The 20,753-nt window shown below is 36.1% G+C and overlaps 1 protein-coding gene across 3 annotated transcripts in view; it reads left to right on the top strand.

Annotated features, from left to right (window-relative positions):
* The first annotated feature begins 2,716 nt into the window (after nucleotides 1-2,716).
* The window catches only part of LOC134654115 (serine-rich adhesin for platelets), a 381,264-nt gene continuing 363,227 nt past the window's right edge, over nucleotides 2,717-20,753 (top strand). For all 3 annotated transcript variants that reach the window (XM_063509544.1, XM_063509543.1, XM_063509542.1), the window contains exon 1: nucleotides 2,717-3,037. In XM_063509544.1, the coding sequence (XP_063365614.1) occupies nucleotides 3,016-3,037 (22 nt within the window). In that variant the 5' untranslated portion in view covers nucleotides 2,717-3,015. The remainder of the gene's footprint in view (nucleotides 3,038-20,753) is intronic.

The following is a 20,753-nucleotide window of genomic DNA, read 5'->3' as shown; positions in this document are numbered from 1 at the left end:
AGTACCCACAACACAAGTCTTATTGAGCTTACGTTGGGACTACGTGCCATGATTGCCCCATAACATTTATTTATTTTGCCATATTAAAACAACACCATGGAACGCGACTTTGTAAGGAGGAACAGTCTTAACTAATCACTTGTCTCTGATTTCATTATAATGTTTATGCAGGGTGTTGAATGTGAGGCATCACAAGTCATTAATTAACGTTTTATCCCAATTTTATGTCGTAATTATGAAGGCTCTTGTTTGACCAATTAATTCTTATAAATACAATGTTAAATATTTATCATTTTCAGCCTCGGCTGGTTATCCCCTTGTTTGGGCTTAAAAATATACGACTAAATATTGTTTTTACAAATGGAACATTATTTTATAAAATTAATTTATGACGAACAGAACACGGAAGAGAACAATCTCACATCTGAGGATGCCGAAGACTGGGCAAAGTGAAGAAGACTGAGCAGGAAAGCGGACCCTGGCGCTAGGCCGGGAAACGCTAGGTTGAAGAAGAAGAATTTAAGGATTGGCCACTTTGACGCACAATTTTTTACTACGTATAGCTAATCTAATCTACACAGCTATACTTAGGTATATACGTTGCGACAAGTTTCGGTGTGTCTAATCTTTTAGTGGTCCTTTAGTTGCATATAGGAAGCAATGCCTATTTGTATGTGTGCAGCAGTAACACAGTCGCAGTTTCCATCAGAATGTCACCTTTATAAGTGCGAGCGATTTTCAGATTAAATTCTTTCTTAAGCTATTTTGTGCCTACCAGAATAATAATAATTTTCATTTCTTATTCGCAATATCACCAGCGGTAGCGATTCTTAACGGCGTGATTTAAAATTAATTAATTAAAGAAAGTTTGCTCGTTAAGGCCATAGTCTAATTGAAACAAATCTATATTTTAATTGTTTGCTTACTTTCGTTTCGTTTTTAAAGAGAAGAACAGAGTTTCGTATATATTAAACGTTTACAAAAGGGTCTGATCTACTCTGTGATCCAGCATAACAGAAATTTTAACAAATCAGCAAAGGGGGCGTTTTAGACAAACTTTGAACAACGGAATGCTAAATTATTCTTTCTTTAACTTGTAAAATGTTAACCACTCGCACACGTAGGTACGTTATTATATGAGTAAGAGCGCGACACAATGAGATTGAAATGAAATAAGTATAATAATTTACATTTCTGAAGCCCCCAGGGGCCCTTAGTGGATTGGTATTGAATTTTCATTTCTCAGCAAGATCCCAGGAGAGACTGATTTAAAGTAAAAATAGCAATAAAAGTGGAAGCCTTTACAGAATACTTCAGAATAAACGAGAAAAAGAGAAACCAGACGAGTTCGAATCTTTTGACGTGAATGCGAGATCTAAATAGATTGGATAGATTTCACAATGTGCAAAAATATAGGTTCAACTCTTTCCGAAAACTCATAAATACATAGTAATATATAAGAAATAATCATGATTAAATGACAGATATTTATCTGTCTGGTGTCAGATAAAGAAATTGATTCATGATTATTAAAATTGGTATCATTGTAACTCTCTGGATACTAGTCGATACCTACCTCAGGTTTTGGTATTGAATCATCTTTTCCCAACTCATCCCCAAGAGAATCAGACTAAGAGTAAAGAATCGTAACAAACGTGTTACACTTCATATAAATCTTCGTTTCATTGCCGATGAGAATAAAAACTAGGCCAAATGCGATTCGTCGCACGTCGCCGATTGAAACCAAAGTGAATAGGAAATTGTGTTGTGCAATTAGGCGCTGCATCCAACTGCAGTGAGCTCATCACACAGCAACCAATCACCACAATATCGGGGGACATTAAAATTTTCATGAAAATATTGCATTGATCGCGGTTATTTCAAATATGCTATTCCAGAAAATCTTGTATATTTTTACTACATGACGTAATCCCCCCCTCTACAGTGCGCTTGAGGGGAATAGTTTCCCTTCTTGGGACTAATTACAATAATTAGTTGCATAGCGGCTTCCAGATTCCCAACAGTTGTATTGTACTATCATAAGATCACTGCTAAGCAGTCGTCTTATGATCCTACGTATACTACACAACACAACACACACAGAGACTACTCAGACTTCAGCGCTATAACTCTATTGAAGTTTATGTTTATATCGTTAACTTATTTTACTGTTAATTAACGAATTAATTGACAGATTGACGTGCTGGAATAGAAAAATATAATAAAAGGGTTTCATAACCGTCTACTACTACCGTCTACACATCTACGGTGCGACTACCGTCAACTATTTAGATGTGGATGTAGGGACAATATGTAACCTAAGTACCTCAATATATAACTATATCAAAAGCCTCTGTGGTATAACAGTAAAGGTTATTATAGCCGTTGCTGTGGCAATTACGGCTTGACACTTGCAAGCTCGATTTATGTAACTATGACGGCTATTAGTAATTTTGCTAGGCTTGACAACAAACAAATGAATACTAAATTTTACCACACACTCTGCGGTCCCTGAAGCCCGCTTGGCCCGATTTTCTGAATCCACCGTTTAACCTACTTCGTGCTGCGAGTCCGTTGGTGACACATGCAAACAATCTCGTTACGTAATTCCAATTAGGTAACTAACTAAAAAATAACCTTTCATGCTATATACAGATGCGTTTGAAACTAAGCCTATCGTACCTGATCACGAAGTAATGTGGTGTGTCCCAAAAAAATTTGCACACGATTACGCAATTAATTTGCTATTTTTGTTTTCGTTCGAGAAAGAGACCGAGAGCAGATAGCCCGGGACCGTAACCATGGCGACCGGGAGCGCTGGCGGCGCGCGCCGCCTCCGACGGCAGACGTAAGTGACCCACGTCGCGGTCGCACGTTTCGCCGCGCCGTCCCGTTTCCCCGAAACGAAACCGTGATGGTGCAAAACAACTGACAACTAACCTCAATCAGTGATCGAAGTGCTGTGAGTGTTGTGCGTGCAATGCGGGTGTATGTGTGACAAGTTGAAGCTGCGAGATGCCGTACGAGCCGAGATCAGGTGAGCTTTTCAGCAAGTTCTGACGCTTTTCATTGCACAGATGTGACGCTTTTGTGTGATATGCAGGGGAGGCTTACTTATCTGAATTTTATGAAGTCTGCGCTTGTATTGCGGGGGTCATTACTTGACGCTCGTAAAACCTTACCCGCTCTTATTGTGAACCCTATCACTACGAGCATTAGGTGCATAATAGTCGTTTATAACCTCTCCTGATGTTATTTTGCAGCTGATCGTTGACGTCCGTACTATTTTTCCCGAGAATACTCGTTGTTTGTAACAGCCAATCCATCAGTTCTAGATAGGTATAGCAGAAAGTGGGTGCTTATTAGAACTTTCCGCCCACGTCTCTTTGGAGATTGTGTAACTTTCCTTTTTCGATATAATTACTTTGGCTCAATAGCGCTCCACAACTGAAGTTTTTTCTTTGTTATGAAAGTAATTTGTCGATTGTGTTTATTCATGGGAGCCACAGAAGAAGTTTTCAATCAGCGGTTCTTAATTAGCTATACAGTTGTATAATAAAAATATACATACATACATATTATTGCCGTAGGTCAGTGCGCCTGACAGCTGTCATCTATGACTAGGGTTAGGTACCAGATGAAAATTTGGAAGTTCCTGACAAAATTCCTGACTTGCGAAATTTTATCCTGCCGCTCATATCGGCGGGCGACAGGGGGGGTCTAGCCGTAAGCGATATCTGTGTATGCTTGATAAGTAAATTTGAATAATGTACCTGTCACACACTGTTAATTCACTAAAATTCCTGACATTTTCGTATTCCGGCCGCATTCCTGACAAACGGCCAAAATTCCTGACATGTCAGGAAAATTCCTGACGTCTGGTAACCCTATCTATGACCATAGTAGATGAAGATGTGCAGAGATAACTGACCCTTTGCATAGACTCTTGTTTGCATGAGGGGGGCAGTTAGGGAGGATTTTAGAGGTTAGGCTTTTAACATCTAGGTAGGTATGTATTAGGGCTCCTCTACACGATGGGCCAGCGCCGGCCACTCCAAGGGACGCAGCCATGCGGTAGAATGAGATAGCAATATCACTTGCTCCCTCTAACGCATAAATACGTCCCTTGGAGTGGCCGGCGCTGGCCCATCGTGTAGAGGAGCCATTATATTTATTGATATGAGGACCATTTGGTGCTTATATCAATATATACATATGCGTATATATTTATTTATACAGTACTTAAATCAATATTTCTCAGGGGCCGATGAAGCGACATCTCCCCATCAATTTATACATAAATAGGGTCACTGCAGAGTCAAAAGGTCGGTCAAATCGGGAATTCAAACTTATCAGAGGTCATCTTAAGGGGAAACGTGAGCGTTCGGACTATTGAAAAACTTTTGCTGTGCCGGATAGAAATGTTTTCCTCTTCGAAATTAACAGCTTTCTAGCCTAGTCAGTGTTCAGTAGTGACCCTGCCTATGAAGCTGGAGTTTCTGTGTTCGAATCCCGTTAAGGACATTTATTTGTGTGTTTATCACAAATATTTGCTATCTTCGTATATCGCCTAGTAGACACTTAATCGAAAATGGCTCCAAAGAAATAAGGCGTCCGAAACGCCCTTGATATACACCCTGGAATGCTCTATCCACGTAGATCTAGAATATCAGCCTAAAACAGCGCAATTCATCACCGCTGAATCGACACTCATACATTTTGTATGAGAAGGAATTGAATAGGAGGCCTTTCGTTCTTATTACCGCTTTCATTGTCTGCGTGTTGCTCTTGAGAAAGTAACGCCTTAGATATAGGTTCAAGTAAGTTAAGTGTAATATGTAAACTAGTTTTAGTTCTAATTACTCGGCTACCTATTATACTACTTTCTACTGGAAAATCATCACGCAATTTCCTTTCCAATCGCCTAAGATTAGTGGCAGAACTATATATACTTACATTCCGACCAAGTCATAGTTTGTGAAAACCACGAAAACGCCCCTCACTCTTTTTCCTCCTCGGTTATACGTGGGTCATACTGAAAGTTCCTGGATTCTGATATCTGAGAAAACTTATTTTTTCTAAGTGGCCAGTCCAGGAATTTTCAGTATGACCTAAGTAGTACCTACCTACAAATACTGTGCAAAATTTTAGTTGCGTAGTAATTCTGCCTGCACACATTAATTAGCGCACATAGCTAAACTGATCTAATTTGCGCAAAGGAGCATCATTTTGACATCACTTTCCGTTCCCGTTTAAAAAATCGAGTGTGACGCACTGTTACTGATGTTAAAATGGGATTACATTAATATCGATTTGTCATGCTTCAATCCTTATGACAGTCGCTTCTATTTTAAACACATTTTGATAAATAGAGTAGAGTTAAACTCCCACAAGTATCTTTATGTCGAAAATACGCACTTACGCAGTACGTATCCTTTTTCCACGAGTACAGGGAAACTGAATATAGCTATTAATCTTTTGTGTGTTTGAAATGCCTATAGTTGTGGACAAGGAAGGAAAACCAAGGAAAAGATAAATTGATCTTGTAAGATAAGATGATACGTAAACCGGAGTACGTTGTGAGTGGGTTCGCCATATATCCAATTTCGTTATGTCTCGATGATATTGTCGACGTATTGCGCCAATTTGTCAAATTTTGCTATTTGCAGTGAAATTGGGAAATAATAATATGTGATGATCGGAAATATAAGTACAGCCGAATTGTTTTGTGCAGCAAATACATAGAAATAATGTAGACTGGATGTCTGAACGCAACGACACTTTCTCATCAGTTCATCACTGTTGCTGATAGCGTCATAGGTAAGCTTTTCCATATTATTAAATTGTACAACGGGACTTAATCGCGTATCTAACTGCCGTATTCGAACTTCAAGATATTCACAAGAGATGACATGTACTAGATACGTTATAATTTAGATTTCAACTAGTTCTCTTTTGCAGCGCAATTCGGGCAACCAGTGTCACTTTTACGATAGATCGTATTAGATATCTATTAGATGTGAATTAGATCTCTAAGTAATATCTTGTGGAAATCATTCAAAAGTATCTGCAGAATCGCGGAAATGCCAAATTTGACAGGTTAGATCTTAAACATATCGTTATCGTATCTTGGCGATGTCTAAAAGATATCTAATAGATGTCTATTACAAAATCCGAATCGGGCCCTGAGTTAAAAATAGGTATCTAAGTTTAATAATATGTAAAAATCGTGAAAGTTTAAATCAGTGTTAAGCTTTTCCATTAAATTCGAATGTCGCTCCTTCGCCGTCGCAGTGTTGGTGTGTAGCTTGAAACTCTCGTAGCGCTACACCGTAGACCGTAGCCTGATATAATAGAACAGAAATTTAGTCGCATAATAGCCGTATAATTCTTTGCTAGCTTTTACTTTACAATTTTTAGCGAAAGACAACTATAGTCAGGCGTGTCTCACTCCGCGATTTCGTCGCTTTGCTACAGGTAGCTAAAAGTACGTCCGTTCGGCCCCAATTTTGGGGAAAGCCATAAGCGTAATAAGCGGCCATATCTGTGCTGATCGTAACAGACGCGTTTTGTTAGAGAGTGTCTTCTGTACTTAGTACTATTATTTATTCTGTGCTATAGTATAATACTGTAACTATTTTGTCCTCATTCAAATTCGCAAGTAAAAAAAAGCAATGTGCATATGACTTTGCTGAATTTGTATTTACTATTTAGTTGCTTATTGTAGTATTCAGGTATGATACGATGTTCTATCGCCATTAAACTAAATGCTTCTTTGCAATTTTTTTTACTAAAAATAAACAAAGCACGTCCGTAATAAATCGAATAAAAACAGCAGCCAGAGGAGAGCGAGCGCTTAATTTTTCTGACAGTTGGACAGTAATTTGTTTGTAGTTTTCACCTTTGTTGGCTAGTTGTAAAAATTTGAAAACTGACGGTTCGAACGAGCACAAATTAAATAGTCCGAGCACGAGCTCCATGCATTTTTAAAGCCAAGGAAATGGATCGATATGGGGGGCAACCGAAACTGCCCTGCAATTCTTTGGAAGATGCATGTCTAATAGTTACATACGAGGGATCGAGACCAGTGGAGACAAATTATGGCTCCTCTATACACGATGGGCCAGCGCCGGCCACTCCAAGGGACGCAGCCATGCGGTAGAATGAGATAGCAATATCACTTGTTCCCTCTAACGCATAAATGCGTCCCTTGGAGTGGCCGGCGCTGGCCCATCGTGTAGAGGAGCCATTACAGGAACTGCAAAACCAAATGGCCACGATCGTCAGTAAAGAGGGTACCAACAAAGAGGAAGAATGCTTACATGTAGTACCTAATTGATTAACTCTTACACTGACCTGCAGGCTGATCTATAATAATGGATGGTTTTTTAGTGTTACTTATGTACACCATACGATTTGAAGAGATAAACACGTTATTCTCACGCTCTTACGTAGACGACTACTGCCATCATATCCGTACTGGTGTTGTTATCAGCAATACAGATAGGTATCCATAGGAATTCCAATAGAAACGGGTGAAGATCCGAGAATTTATTTTTAATAAGCAAGTTTCTCAAACGAGGAGCGCACATTGTGCTCGCCTTAGCGACAATACAGACGAATGAGTTCCAGTCGATTCACAATAAAGGCTCAGTTCTTGAAGACTCTTTCCTTGGATATTACTAAACTTTAACGAACTCATCGCTTCCATTGAACCAATCCTTTAGCCGCCCAGAGACCTATAAAAAGGTCTCCTGTTCCATTCTAATTTGAACTTTGTGTTGACAAAATAAAATTTCATTTTGCTTGGCAAGGTTTGACGTATGGACGGCTAGAGGATGTACTTTACTTACAAACGTAATCTGAATTTTACAAGCTCAAGTAATTCAATTTTGAACGCTTTCTAGGCAATCAAATAAGAATTTAGATCTCAAACGAAAAGGTCTTAATTAGTTTAGTCAACATCAATAGTAGAGGATGAAACAGCGATTTAAAGGTATCTGCGATCCTGGAATTATTTTCCAAATAGAGCTGATGAGTAGAAGTACCGGTGAGACATATATAATATACAGGGTGATTTAGGAGACGTGAGCAGGACTAACACTGCGCATTTCGTAAACTATAAGCAACTGTTTCGTATCAGTATTAGTGAGATTAACGTTATAATTTTCCAGTTGTGTTGAAAATGAGACCCTACAGTTAGAATATTAAACTACCGATATTCTGTGTCAAATTGAATGTCATCACTGCCAATGACGGTCTGGTTACTTTTGAAAACTCGTATCTCACTCAAGTTTGACAGTTTATTTTGTTCTCTTAAAGAGGTTTTATGTTTATTAATTAGGTCTTGTAGGGTGTGCATGATTGTAGAGAATGAAATTTGCCCTCACCAAAAAGTTAAAAAATAGGAAAGTGTGGTTGTTTCACCTAAATACGACGGTGATCGATCAATTATCGGTTACTACTCAGTACACTCGTGCAGGATTAGTCCTGCTCACGTCTCATGAATCACCCTGTATATAAAGGAGAGAAAAAACAGTCGGCAACAATAGTGTATCATAAAAAATATTTTTCATTGTAACTTGTAAAAACTTTTGTTTAATTTCACCTGTACAGAAACAGCGTTTACAATTTGGTGTATCTTTCGAATTTAAACGGTATTGAGTATTTTTGGCGTAATATTGACATTAAATAACAATGGGAGTTAGTAAGCGTTGGGAATAACAGGCCTGGGATCATTTCAATAGGAAACTTTAAGGAAACTCTTACATTATCAACACGCCAATCCCACGAATTCGCCATTGTTGGCCTGAAACTTTTCTTCCTTACAAATATTTTCGGGCTATGGGCTATTTAAGCCAAGTTCACGTTCCACGTTCCTTTGTAGAGATCTGATTTTTAAATAGCAGACATGCCATGCTTGAATGAAAATGGAAAGTCACTATAAAATAAGACGTTCTAAAAGTCTATGGTCTTACCGGTGTGAAGTTATCGGCCAAAGTTATCGGCGAACGATAACCCGACCAAATTAAGAAGTCGTCATTTTCAACGTTTTTTTTCGTCGTGAAGAAGAGCTTAAGTACATTATTTTCAGGTAAATTGAATATCATCAATTATATTAGTAACATTTAATCATAAATTGTACTATCTAGGTGAAAAACATGCATCGTGACGGGTCGCAGAATTTTGTGCTTATCAAACAAAGAAAATTCTACGTTCTAGTCAATAAAACACTTCAAGTCTAATATTTGCAAAAACTATTGATAAAAGCTTCCATTTTTCTGTTAAAAAAACTTACTTTCTTTGATTATCAAAGTTTTAACGATGGATAATAATCAACGCCCTAAAGATTCTAGACATATTTACATTTATCAATTTGACCAACTTCCGAGCAGAAGACCACTATCTAACTGACATAATCAGATACTGAATATCAGAATCTTTCATAAAACGCCTTCAGAACTCACTTAGCGAGCTAACTGAAGCTGCAATAGCTGAAATAAAGTAAGCGGCGGCATGATTTTGTAAACTCATTTAAATACAAGAAAATTATATAACTTGCATAAACTGAAAATGAACATCGAGAGCATTTATATTAAGCTTTCAGAATCCTTGAATCTACGTGTTCCTCGTTTTTTTTTAACGATAATTGATGGCCGAGTCAGTGCCTGTAATATTGTAAATGCACATCACTAATTTTGACCCACTTCTAGATGAAAGACCACTTTAATTTTAACATCATCCGAAACTGTACACCAAGATCTTTCATTAAACGCCTTCCAAAGCCAGTTACTGAGCTAACTGTAGCTGCATCAGGTGAAATAAAGTTAGCGGCGGATCGATTTCCTTTGTAAATTCAGAAAAAGAAAAATAACTGAATCTTACAAGATTTGTGTAAATAAATCAAGAGCCTTTTCATAAAGCTTTCGAAATCTATTAACCCACGTGTTCTAAGATTTTTGTAAAAATAATTTTTGGGCAAGTCCGTGGCCAAAATATTCAAAATGCGCATCATTAATTTTGACCCACTTCGAGATGAAAGACCACTTTAATTTTGACATCAGCCGAAACTGTACACCAAGATCTTCTATAAAACGCTTTCCAAACCCACTTAGCGAGCTAACTGTAGCTGCATCAGCTGAAATAAAGTTATCGGCGGAAATATTTCCTTTAAAAATTCAGATGATTTGGGTACATAAATCAAGAGCTTTTTCATAAAGCTATCAAAATCTATTAACCTAGGTGTTCTCTGATTTATTTAAATTATTGATGACCGAATACGTGGCAAAAATATTCAAAATGCACATCACTAATTTTGACCCACTTCTAGATGAAAGACCAATTTCATTTTGACATCATCCGAAATTGTACACCAAGATCTTTCATTAAACGCCTTTCAAAGCCAGTTACTGAGCTAACTGTAGCTGCATCAGGTGAAATAAAGTTAGCGGCGGATCGATTTCCTTTGTAAATTCAGAAAAAGAAAAATAACTGAATCTTACATGATTTGTGTACATTAATCAAGAGCCTTAAGCTTTCAAAATCTATTAACCCAGGTGTTCTAAGATTTTTGTAAAAATAATTTTTGGGCAAGTCCGTGGCCAAAATACTCAAAATGCGCATCATTAAATTTGACCCACTTCTAGATGAAAGACCACTTTAATTTTGACGTCAGCCGAAACTGTACACCAAGAACTTCTATAAAACGCTTTCCAAACCCACTTAGCGAACTAACTGTAGCTGCATCAGCTGAAATAAAGTTATCGGCGGAAAGATTTCCTTTATAAATTCAGATGATTTGGGAACATAAATCAAGAGCTTTTTCATAAAGCTTTCAGAATCTGTTAACCTAGGTGTTCTCTGATTTATTTAAATTATTGATGACCGAATACGTGGCAAAAATATTCAAAATGCACATCATTAATTTTGACCCACTTCTAGATGAAAGACCACTTTAATTTTGACATCAGCCGAAACTGTACACCAAGATCTTCTATAAAACGCTTTCCAAACCCACTTAGCGAGCTAACTGTAGCTGCATCAGCTGAAATAAAGTTATCGGCGGAAAGATTTCCTTTATAAATTCAGATGATTTGGGAACATAAATCAAGAGCTTTTTCATAAAGCTTTCAAAATCTATTAACCTAGGTGTTCTCTGATTTATTTAAATTATTGATGACCGAATACGTGGAAAAAATATTCAAAATGCACATCACTAATTTTGACCCACTTCTAGATGAAAGACCAATTTCATTTTGACATCATCCGAAATTGTACACCAAGATCTTTCATTAAACGCCTTCCAAAGCCAGTTACTGAGCTAACTGTAGCTGCATCAGGTGAAATAATGTTAGCGGCGGATCGATTTCCTTTGTAAATTCAGAAAAAGAAAAATAACTGAATCTTACATGATTTGTGTACATTAATCAAGAGCCTTTTCATAAAGCTTTCAAAATCTATTAACCCAAGTGTTCTAAGATTTTTGTAAAAATAATTATTGGGCAAGTCCGTGGCCAAAATACTCAAAATGCGCATCATTAATTTTGACCCACTTCTAGATGAAAGACCACTTTAATTTTGACGTCAGCCGAAACTGTACACCAAGAACTTCTATAAAACGCTTTCCAAACCCACGTAGCGAGCTAACTGTAGCTGCATCAGCTGAAATAAAGTTATCGGCGGAAAGATTTCCTTTATAAATTCAGATGATTTGGGAACATAAATCAAGAGCTTTTTCATAAAGCTTTCAGAATCTGTTAACCTAGGTGTTCTTTGATTTATTTAAATTATTGATGACCGAATACGCGGCAAAAATATTCAAAATGCACATCACTAATTTTGACCCACTTCTAGATGAAAGACCAATTTCATTTTGACATCATCCGAAATTGTACACCAAGATCTTTCATTAAACGCCTTCCAAACCCAGTTACTGAGCTAACTGTAGCTGCATCAGGTGAAATAAAGTTAGCGGCGGATCGATTTCCTTTGTAAATTCAGAAATAGAAAAATAACTGAATCTTACATGATTTGTGTAAATAAATCAAGAGCCTTTTCATAAAGCTTTCAAAATCTATTAACCCAGGTGTTCTAAGATTTTTGTAAAAATAATTTTTGGGCAAGTCCGTGGCCAAAATATTCAAAATGCGCATTATTAATTTTGACCCACTTCGAGATGAAAGACCACATTAATTTTGACATCAGCCGAAACTGTACACCAAGATCTTCTATAAAACGCTTTCTAAACCCACTTAGCGAGCTAACTGTAGCTGCATCAGCTGAAATAAAGTTATCGGCGGAAATATTTCCTTTATAAATTCAGATGATTTGGGTACATAAATCAAGAGCTTTTTCATAAAGCTTTCAGAATCTGTTAACCTAGGAGTTCTCTGATTTATTTAAATTATTGATGACCGAATACGTGGCAAGAATATTCAAAATGCACATCATTAATTTTGACCCACTTCTAGATGAAAGACCACTTTAATTTTGACATCAGCTGAAACTGTACACCAAGATCTTCTATAAAACGCTTTCCAAACCCACTTAGCGAGCTAACTGTAGCTGCATCAGCTGATATTAAGTTATCGGCGGACAGATTTCCTTTATAAATTCAGATGATTTGGGAACATAAATCAAGAGCTTTTTCATAAAGCTTTCAAAATCTATTAACCTAGGTGTTCTCTGATTTATTTAAATTATTGATGACCGAATACGTGGCAAATATATTCAAAATGCACATCACTAATTTTGACCCACTTCTAGATGAAAGACCAATTTCATTTTGACATCATCCGAAATTGTACACCAAGATCTTTCATTAAACGCCTTCCAAACCCAGTTACTGAGCTAACTGTAGCTGCATCAGGTGAAATAAAGTTAGCGGCGGATCGATTTCCTTTGTAAATTCAGAAAAAGAAAAATAACTGAATCTTACATGATTTGTGTATATTAATCAAGAGCCTTTTCATAAAGCTTTCAAAATCTATTAACCCAGGTGTTCTAAGATTTTTGTAAAAATAATTTTTGGGCAAGTCCGTGGCCAAAATATTCAAAATGCGCATCATTAATTTTGACCTACTTCTAGATGAAAGACCACTTTAATTTTGACATCAGCCGAAACTGTACACCAAGAACTTCTATAAAACGCTTTCCAAACCCACTTAGCGAGCTAACTGTAGCTGCATCAGCTGAAATAAAGTTATCGGCGGAAATATTTCCTTTATAAATTCAGATGATTTGGGAACATAAATCAAGAGCTTTTTCATAAAGCTTTCAGAATCTGTTAACCTAGGTGTTCTCTGATTTATTTAAATTATTGATGACCGAATACGTGGCAAGAATATTCAAAATGCACATCATTAATTTTGACCCACTTCTAGATGAAAGACCACTTTAATTTTGACATCAGCTGAAACTGTACACCAAGATCTTCTATAAAACGCTTTCCAAACCCACTTAGCGAGCTAACTGTAGCTGCATCAGCTGATATTAAGTTATCGGCGGAAAGATTTCCTTTATAAATTCAGATGATTTGGGAACATAAATCAAGAGTTTTTTCATAAAGCTTTCAAAATCTATTAACCTAGGTGTTCTCTGATTTATTTAAATTATTGATGACCGAATACGTGGAAAAAATATTCAAAATGCACATCACTAATTTTGACTCACTTCTAGATGAAACACCAATTTCATTTTGACATCATCCGAAATTGTACACCAAGATCTTTCATTAAACGCCTTCCAAAGCCAGTTACTGAGCTAACTGTAGCTGCATCAGGTGAAATAATGTTAGCGGCGGATCGATTTCCTTTGTAAATTCAGAAAAAGAAAAATAACTGAATCTTACATGATTTGTGTACATTAATCAAGAGCCTTTTCATAAAGCTTTCAAAATCTATTAACCCAAGTGTTCTAAGATTTTTGTAAAAATAATTTTTGGGCAAGTCCGTGGCCAAAATACTCAAAATGCGCATCATTAATTTTGACCCACTTCTAGATGAAAGACCACTTTAATTTTGACGTCAGCCGAAACTGTACACCAAGAACTTCTATAAAACGCTTTCCAAACCCACGTAGCGAGCTAACTGTAGCTGCATCAGCTGAAATAAAGTTATCGGCGGAAAGATTTCCTTTATAAATTCAGATGATTTGGGAACATAAATCAAGAGCTTTTTCATAAAGCTTTCAGAATCTGTTAACCTAGGTGTTCTCTGATTTATTTAAATTATTGATGACCGAATACGTGGCAAAAATATTCAAAATGCACATCACTAATTTTGACCCACTTCTAGATGAAAGACCAATTTCATTTTGACATCATCCGAAATTGTACACTAAGATCTTTCATTAAACGCCTTCCAAACCCAGTTACTGAGCTAACTGTAGCTGCATCAGGTGAAATAAAGTTAGCGGCGGTTTTCCTTTGTAAATTCAGAAAAAGAAAAATAAATGAATCTTACAAGATTTGTGTAAATAAATCAAGAGCCTTTTCATAAAGCTTTCAAAATCTATTAACCCAGGTGTTCTAAGATTTTTGTAAAAATAATTTTTGGGCAAGTCCGTGGCCAAAATATTCAAAATGCGCATTATTAATTTTGACCCACTTCGAGATGAAAGACCACATTAATTTTGACATCAGCCGAAACTGTACACCAAGATCTTCTATAAAACGCTTTCTAAACCCACTTAGCGAGCTAACTGTAGCTGCATCAGCTGAAATAAAGTTATCGGCGGAAATATTTCTTTTATAAATTCAGATGATTTGGGTACATAAATCAAGAGCTTTTTCATAAAGCTTTCAGAATCTGTTAACCTAGGAGTTCTCTGATTTATTTAAATTATTGATGACCGAATACGTTGCAAAAATATTCAAAATGCACATCATTAATTTTGACCCACTTCTAGATGAAAGACCACTTTAATTTTGACATCAGCCGAAACTGTACAACAAGATCTTCTATAAAACGCTTTCCAAACCCACTTAGCGAGCTAACTGTAGCTGCATCAGCTGAAATAAAGTTAACGGCGGAAAGATTTCCTTTATAAATTCAGATGATTTGGGAACATAAATCAAGAGCTTTTTCATAAAGCTTTCAGAATCTGTTAACCTAGGTGTTCTCTGATTTATTTAAATTATTGATGACCGAATACGTGGCAAAAATATTCAAAACGCAGATCATCAATTTTGACCCACTTCTAGATGAAAGACCACTTTAATTTTGACATCAGCCGAAACTGTACACCAAGATCTTCTATAAAACGCTTTCCAAACCCACTTAGCGAGCTAACTGTAGCTGCATCAGCTGATATTAAGTTATCGGCGGACAGATTTCCTTTATAAATTCAGATGATTTGGGTACATAAATCAAAAGCTTTTCCATAAAGCTTTCAAAATCTATTAACCTAGGTGTTCTCTGATTTATTTAAATTATTGATGACCGAATACGTGGCAAAAATATTCAAAATGCACATCACTAATTTTCACCCACTTCTAGATGAAAGACCAATTTCATTTTGACATCATCCGAAACTGTACACCAAGATCTTTCATTAAACGCCTTCCAAAGCCAGTTACTGAGCTAACTGTAGCTGCATCAGGTGAAATAAAGTTAGCGGCGGATCGATTTCCTTTGTAAATTCAGAAAAAGAAAAATAACTGAATCATAGAAGATTTGTGTAAATAAATCAAGAGCCTTTTCATAAAGCTTTCAAAATCTATTAACCCAGGTGTTCTAAGATTTTTGTAAAAATAATATTTGGGCAAGTCCGTGGCCAAAATATTCAAGATGCGCATTATTAATTTTGACCCACTTGGAGATGAAAGACCACTTTAATTTTTACATCAGCCGAAACTGTACACCAAGAACTTCTATAAAACGCTTTCCAAACCCACTTAGCGAGCTAACTGTAGCTGCATCAGCTGAAATAAAGTTATCGGCGGAAAGATTTCCTTTATAAATTCAGATGATTTGGGAACATAAATCAAGAGCTTTTTCATAAAGCTTTCAGAATCCATTAACCTAGGTATTTTCTGATTTATTTAAATTATTGATGATCGAATACGTGGCAAAAATATTCAAAATGCACATCACTAATTTTGACCCACTTCTAGATGAAAGACCAATTTCATTTTGACATCATCCGAAACTGTACACCAAGATCTTTCATTAAACGCCTTCCAAAGCCAGTTACTGAGCTAACTGTAGCTGCATCAGGTGAAATAAAGTTAGCGGCGGATCGATTTCCTTTGTAAATTCAGAAAAAGAAAAATAACTGAATCATAGAAGATTTGTGTAAATAAATCAAGAGCCTTTTCATAAAGCTTTCGAAATCTATTAACCCACGTGTTCTAAGATTTTTGTAAAAATAATTTTTGGGCAAGTCCGTGGCCAAAATATTCAAAATGCGCATCATTAATTTTGACCCACTTCGAGATGAAAGACCACTTTAATTTTGACATCAGCCGAAACTGTACACCAAGATCTTCTATAAAACGCTTTCCAAACCCGCTTAGCGAGCTAACTGTAGCTGCATCAGCTGATATTAAGTTATCGGCGGACAGATTTCCTTTATAAATTCAGATGATTTGGGAACATAAATCAAGAGCTTTTTCATAAAGCTTTCAAAATCTATTAACCTAGGTGTTCTCTGATTTATTTAAATTATTGATGACCGAATACGTGGCAAAAATATTCAAAATGCACATCACTAATTTTGACCCACTTCTAGATGAAAGACCAATTTCATTTTGACATCATCCGAAATTGTACACCAAGATCTTTCATTAAACGCCTTCCAAACCCAGTTACTGAGCTAACTGTAGCTGCATCAGGTGAAATAAAGTTAGCGGCGGATCGATTTCCTTTGTAAATTCAGAAATAGAAAAATAACTGAATCTTACATGATTTGTGTACATTAATCAAGAGCATTTTCATAAAGCTTTCAAAATCTATTAACCCAGGTGTTCTAAGGTTTTTTGTAAAAATAATTTTTGGGCAAGTCCGTAGCCAAAATATTCAAAACGCGCATCATTAATTTTGACCCACTTCTAGATGAAAGACCAATTTCGTTTTGACATCATCCGAAATTGTACACCAAGATCTTTCATTAAACGCCTTCCAAACCCAGTTACTGAGCTAACTATAGCTGCATCAGGTGAAATAAAGTTAGCGGCGGATCGATTTCCTTTGTAAATTCAGAAATAGAAAAATAACTGAATCTTACATGATTTGTGTACATTAATCAAGAGCCTTTTCATAAAGCTTTCAAAATCTATTAACCCAGGTGTTCTAAGGTTTTTGTATAAATAATTTTTGGGCAAGTCCGTAGCCAAAATATTCAAAACGCGCATCATTAATTTTGACCCACTTCTAGATGAAGGTCTTTCATCTAGAAGTGGGTCAAAATTAGTGATGTGCATTTTGAATATATTTGCCACGTATTCGATCATCAATAATTTAAATAAATGAGAGAACACCTAGGTTAATAGATTTTGAAAGCTTTATGAAAAAGCTCTTGATTTATGTTCCCAAATCATCTGAATTTATAAAGGAAATCTTTCCGCCGATAGCATAATATCAGCTGATGCAGCTACAGTTAGCTCGCTAAGTGGGTTTGGAAAGCGTTTTATAGGAGATCTTGGTGTACAGTTTCGGCTGACGTCAAAATTAAAGTGGTCTTTCATCTAGAAGTGGGTCAAAATTAATGATGTGCATTTTGAATATTTTTGCCACATATTCGGTCATCAATAATTTAAATAAATCAGAGAACACCTAGGTTAATGGATTCTGAAAGCTTTATGAAAAAGCTCTTGATTTATGTTCCCAAATCATCTGAATTTATAAAGGAAATCTTTCCGCCGATAACTTTATTTCAGCGGATGCAGCTACAGTTAGCTCGCTAAGTGGGTTTGGAAAGCGTTTTATAGAAGTTCTTGGTGTACAGTTTCGGCTGATGTCAAAATTAAAGTGGTCTTTCATCTCGAAGTGGGTCAAAATTAATAATGCTCATTTTGAATATTTTGGCCACGGACTTGCCCAAAAATTATTTTTTCAAAAATCTTAGAACACCTGGGTTAATAGATTTTGAAAGCTTTATGAAAAGGCTCTTGATTTATTTACACAAATCTTGTAAGATTCAGTTATTTTTCTTTTTCTGAATTTACAAAGGAAAACCGCCGCTAACATTATTTCACCTGATGCAGCTACAGTTAGCTCAGTAACTGGGTTTGGAAGGCGTTTAATGAAAGATCTTGGGGTACAATTTCGGATGATGTCAAAATGAAATTGGTCTTACATCTAGAAGTGGGTCAAAATTAGTGATGTGCATTTTGAATATTTTTGACACGTATTCGGTCATCAATAATTTAAATAAATGAGAGAACACCTAGGTTAATAGATTTTAAAAGCTTTATGAAAAAGCTCTTGATTTATGTTCCCAAATCATCTGAATTTATAAAGGAAATCTTTCCGCCGATAACTTTATTTCAGCTGATGCAGCTACAGTTAGCTCGCTAAGTGGGTTTGGAAAGCGTTTTATAGAAGTTCTTGGTGTACAGTTTCGGATGATGTCAAAATTAAAGTGGTCTTTCATCTCGAAGTGGGTCAAAATTAATAATGCGCATTTTGAATATTGTGGCCACGGACTTGCCTAAAAATTATTTTTACAAAAATCTTAGAACACCTGGGTTAATAGATTTTGAAAGCTTTATGAAAAGGCTCTTGATTTATTTACACAAATCTTGTACGATTCAGTTATTTTTCTTTTTCTGAATTTACAAAGTAAATCGATCCGCCGATAACTTTATTTCACCTGATGCAGCTACAGTTAGCTCCGTAACTGGGTTTGGAAGGCGTTTAATGAAAGATCTTGGTGTACAATTTCGGATGATGTCAAAATGAAATTGGTCTTTCATCTAGAAGTGGGTCAAAATTAGTGATGTGCATTTTGAATATATTTGCCACGTATTCGGTCATCAATAATTTAAATAAATCAGAGAACACCTAGGTTAATAGATTTTGAAAGCTTTATGAAAAAGCTCTTGATTTATGTTCCCAAATCATCTGAATTTATAAAGGAAATCTGTCCGCCGATAACTTAATATCAGCTGATGCAGCTACAGTTAGCTCGCTAAGTGGGTTTGGAAAGCGTTTTATAGAAGATCTTGGTGTACAGTTTCGGCTGATGTCAAAATTAAAGTGGTCTTTCATCTAGAAGTGGGTCAAAATTGATGATCTGCGTTTTGAATATTTTTGCCACGTATTCGGTCATCAATAATTTAAATAAATCAGAGAACACCTAGGTTAACAGATTCTGAAAGCTTAATGAAAAAGCTCTTGATTTATGTTCCCAAATCATCTGAATTTATAAAGGAAATCTGTCCGCCGATAACTTAATATCAGCTGATGCAGCTACAGTTAGCTCGCTAAGTGGGTTTGGAAAGCGATTTGTGAAAGATTTTGGTGTACAGTTTCGGATGATGTCAAAATTAAAGTGGTCTTTCATCTAGAAGTGGGTCAAAATTAATGATGTGCATTTTGAATATTTTTGCCACATATTCGGTCATCAATGATGTAAATAAATCAGAGAACACCTAGGTTAATGGATTCTGAAAGCTTTATGAAAAAGCTCTTGATTTATGTTCCCAAAATTAATCATCTGAATTTATAAAGGAAATCTTTCCGCCGATAACTTTATTTCAGCTGATGCAGCTACAGTTAGCTCGCTAAGTGGGTTTGGAAAGCGTTTTATAGAAGTTCTTGGTGTACAGTTTCGGCTGATGTCAAAATTAAAGTGGTCTTTCATCTCGAAGTGGGTCAAAATTAATGATGCGCATTTTGAATATTTTGGCCACGGACTTGCCCAAAAATTATTTTTACAAAAATCTTAGAACACCTGGGTTAATAGATTTTGAAAGCTTTATGAAAAGGCTCTTGATTAATGTACACAAATCATGTAAGATTCAGTTATTTTTCTTTTTCTGAATTTACAAAGGAAATCGATCCGCCGCTAACTTTATTTCACCTGATGCAGCTACAGTTAGCTCAGTAACTGGGTTTGGAAGGCGTTTAATGAATGATCTTGGTGTACAATTTCGGATGATGTCAAAATGAAATTGGTCTTTCATCTAGAAGTGGGTCAAAATTAGTGATGTGCATTTTGAATATTTTTGCCACGTATTCGGTCATCAATAATTTAAATAAATCAGAGAACACCTAGGTTAATAGATTTTGAAAGCTTTATGAAAAAGCTCTTGGTTTATGTTCCCAAATCATCTGAATTTATAAAGGAAATATTTCCGCCGATAACTTTATTTCAGCTGATGCAGCTACAGTTAGCTCGCTAAGTGGGTTTGGAAAGCGTTTTATAGAAGTTCTTGGTGTACAGTTTCGGCTGATGTCAAAATTAAAGTGGTCTTTCATCTCGAAGTGGGTCAAAATTAATGATGCGCATTTTGAATATTTTGGCCACGGCCTTGCCCAAAAATTATTTTTACAAAAATCTTAGAACACCTGGGTTAATAGATTTTGAAAGCTTTATGAAAAGGCTCTTGATTAATGTACACAAATCATGTAAGATTCAGTTATTTTTCTTTTTCTGAATTTATAAAGGAAATCGATCCGCCGCTAACATTATTTCACCTGATGCAGCTACAGTTAGCTCAGTAACTGGGTTTGGAAGGCGTTTAATGAAAGATCTTGGTGTACAATTTCGGATGATGTCAAAATGAAATTGGTCTTTCATCTAGAAGT

The sequence above is a fragment of the Cydia amplana genome, chromosome 14, assembly GCF_948474715.1.
Source record: "Cydia amplana chromosome 14, ilCydAmpl1.1, whole genome shotgun sequence".
NCBI lineage: Eukaryota > Metazoa > Arthropoda > Insecta > Lepidoptera > Tortricidae > Cydia > Cydia amplana.
The sequence above is the reverse complement of the archived record's forward strand: the minus strand, read 5'-3'. Positions and strand labels throughout refer to the sequence as shown.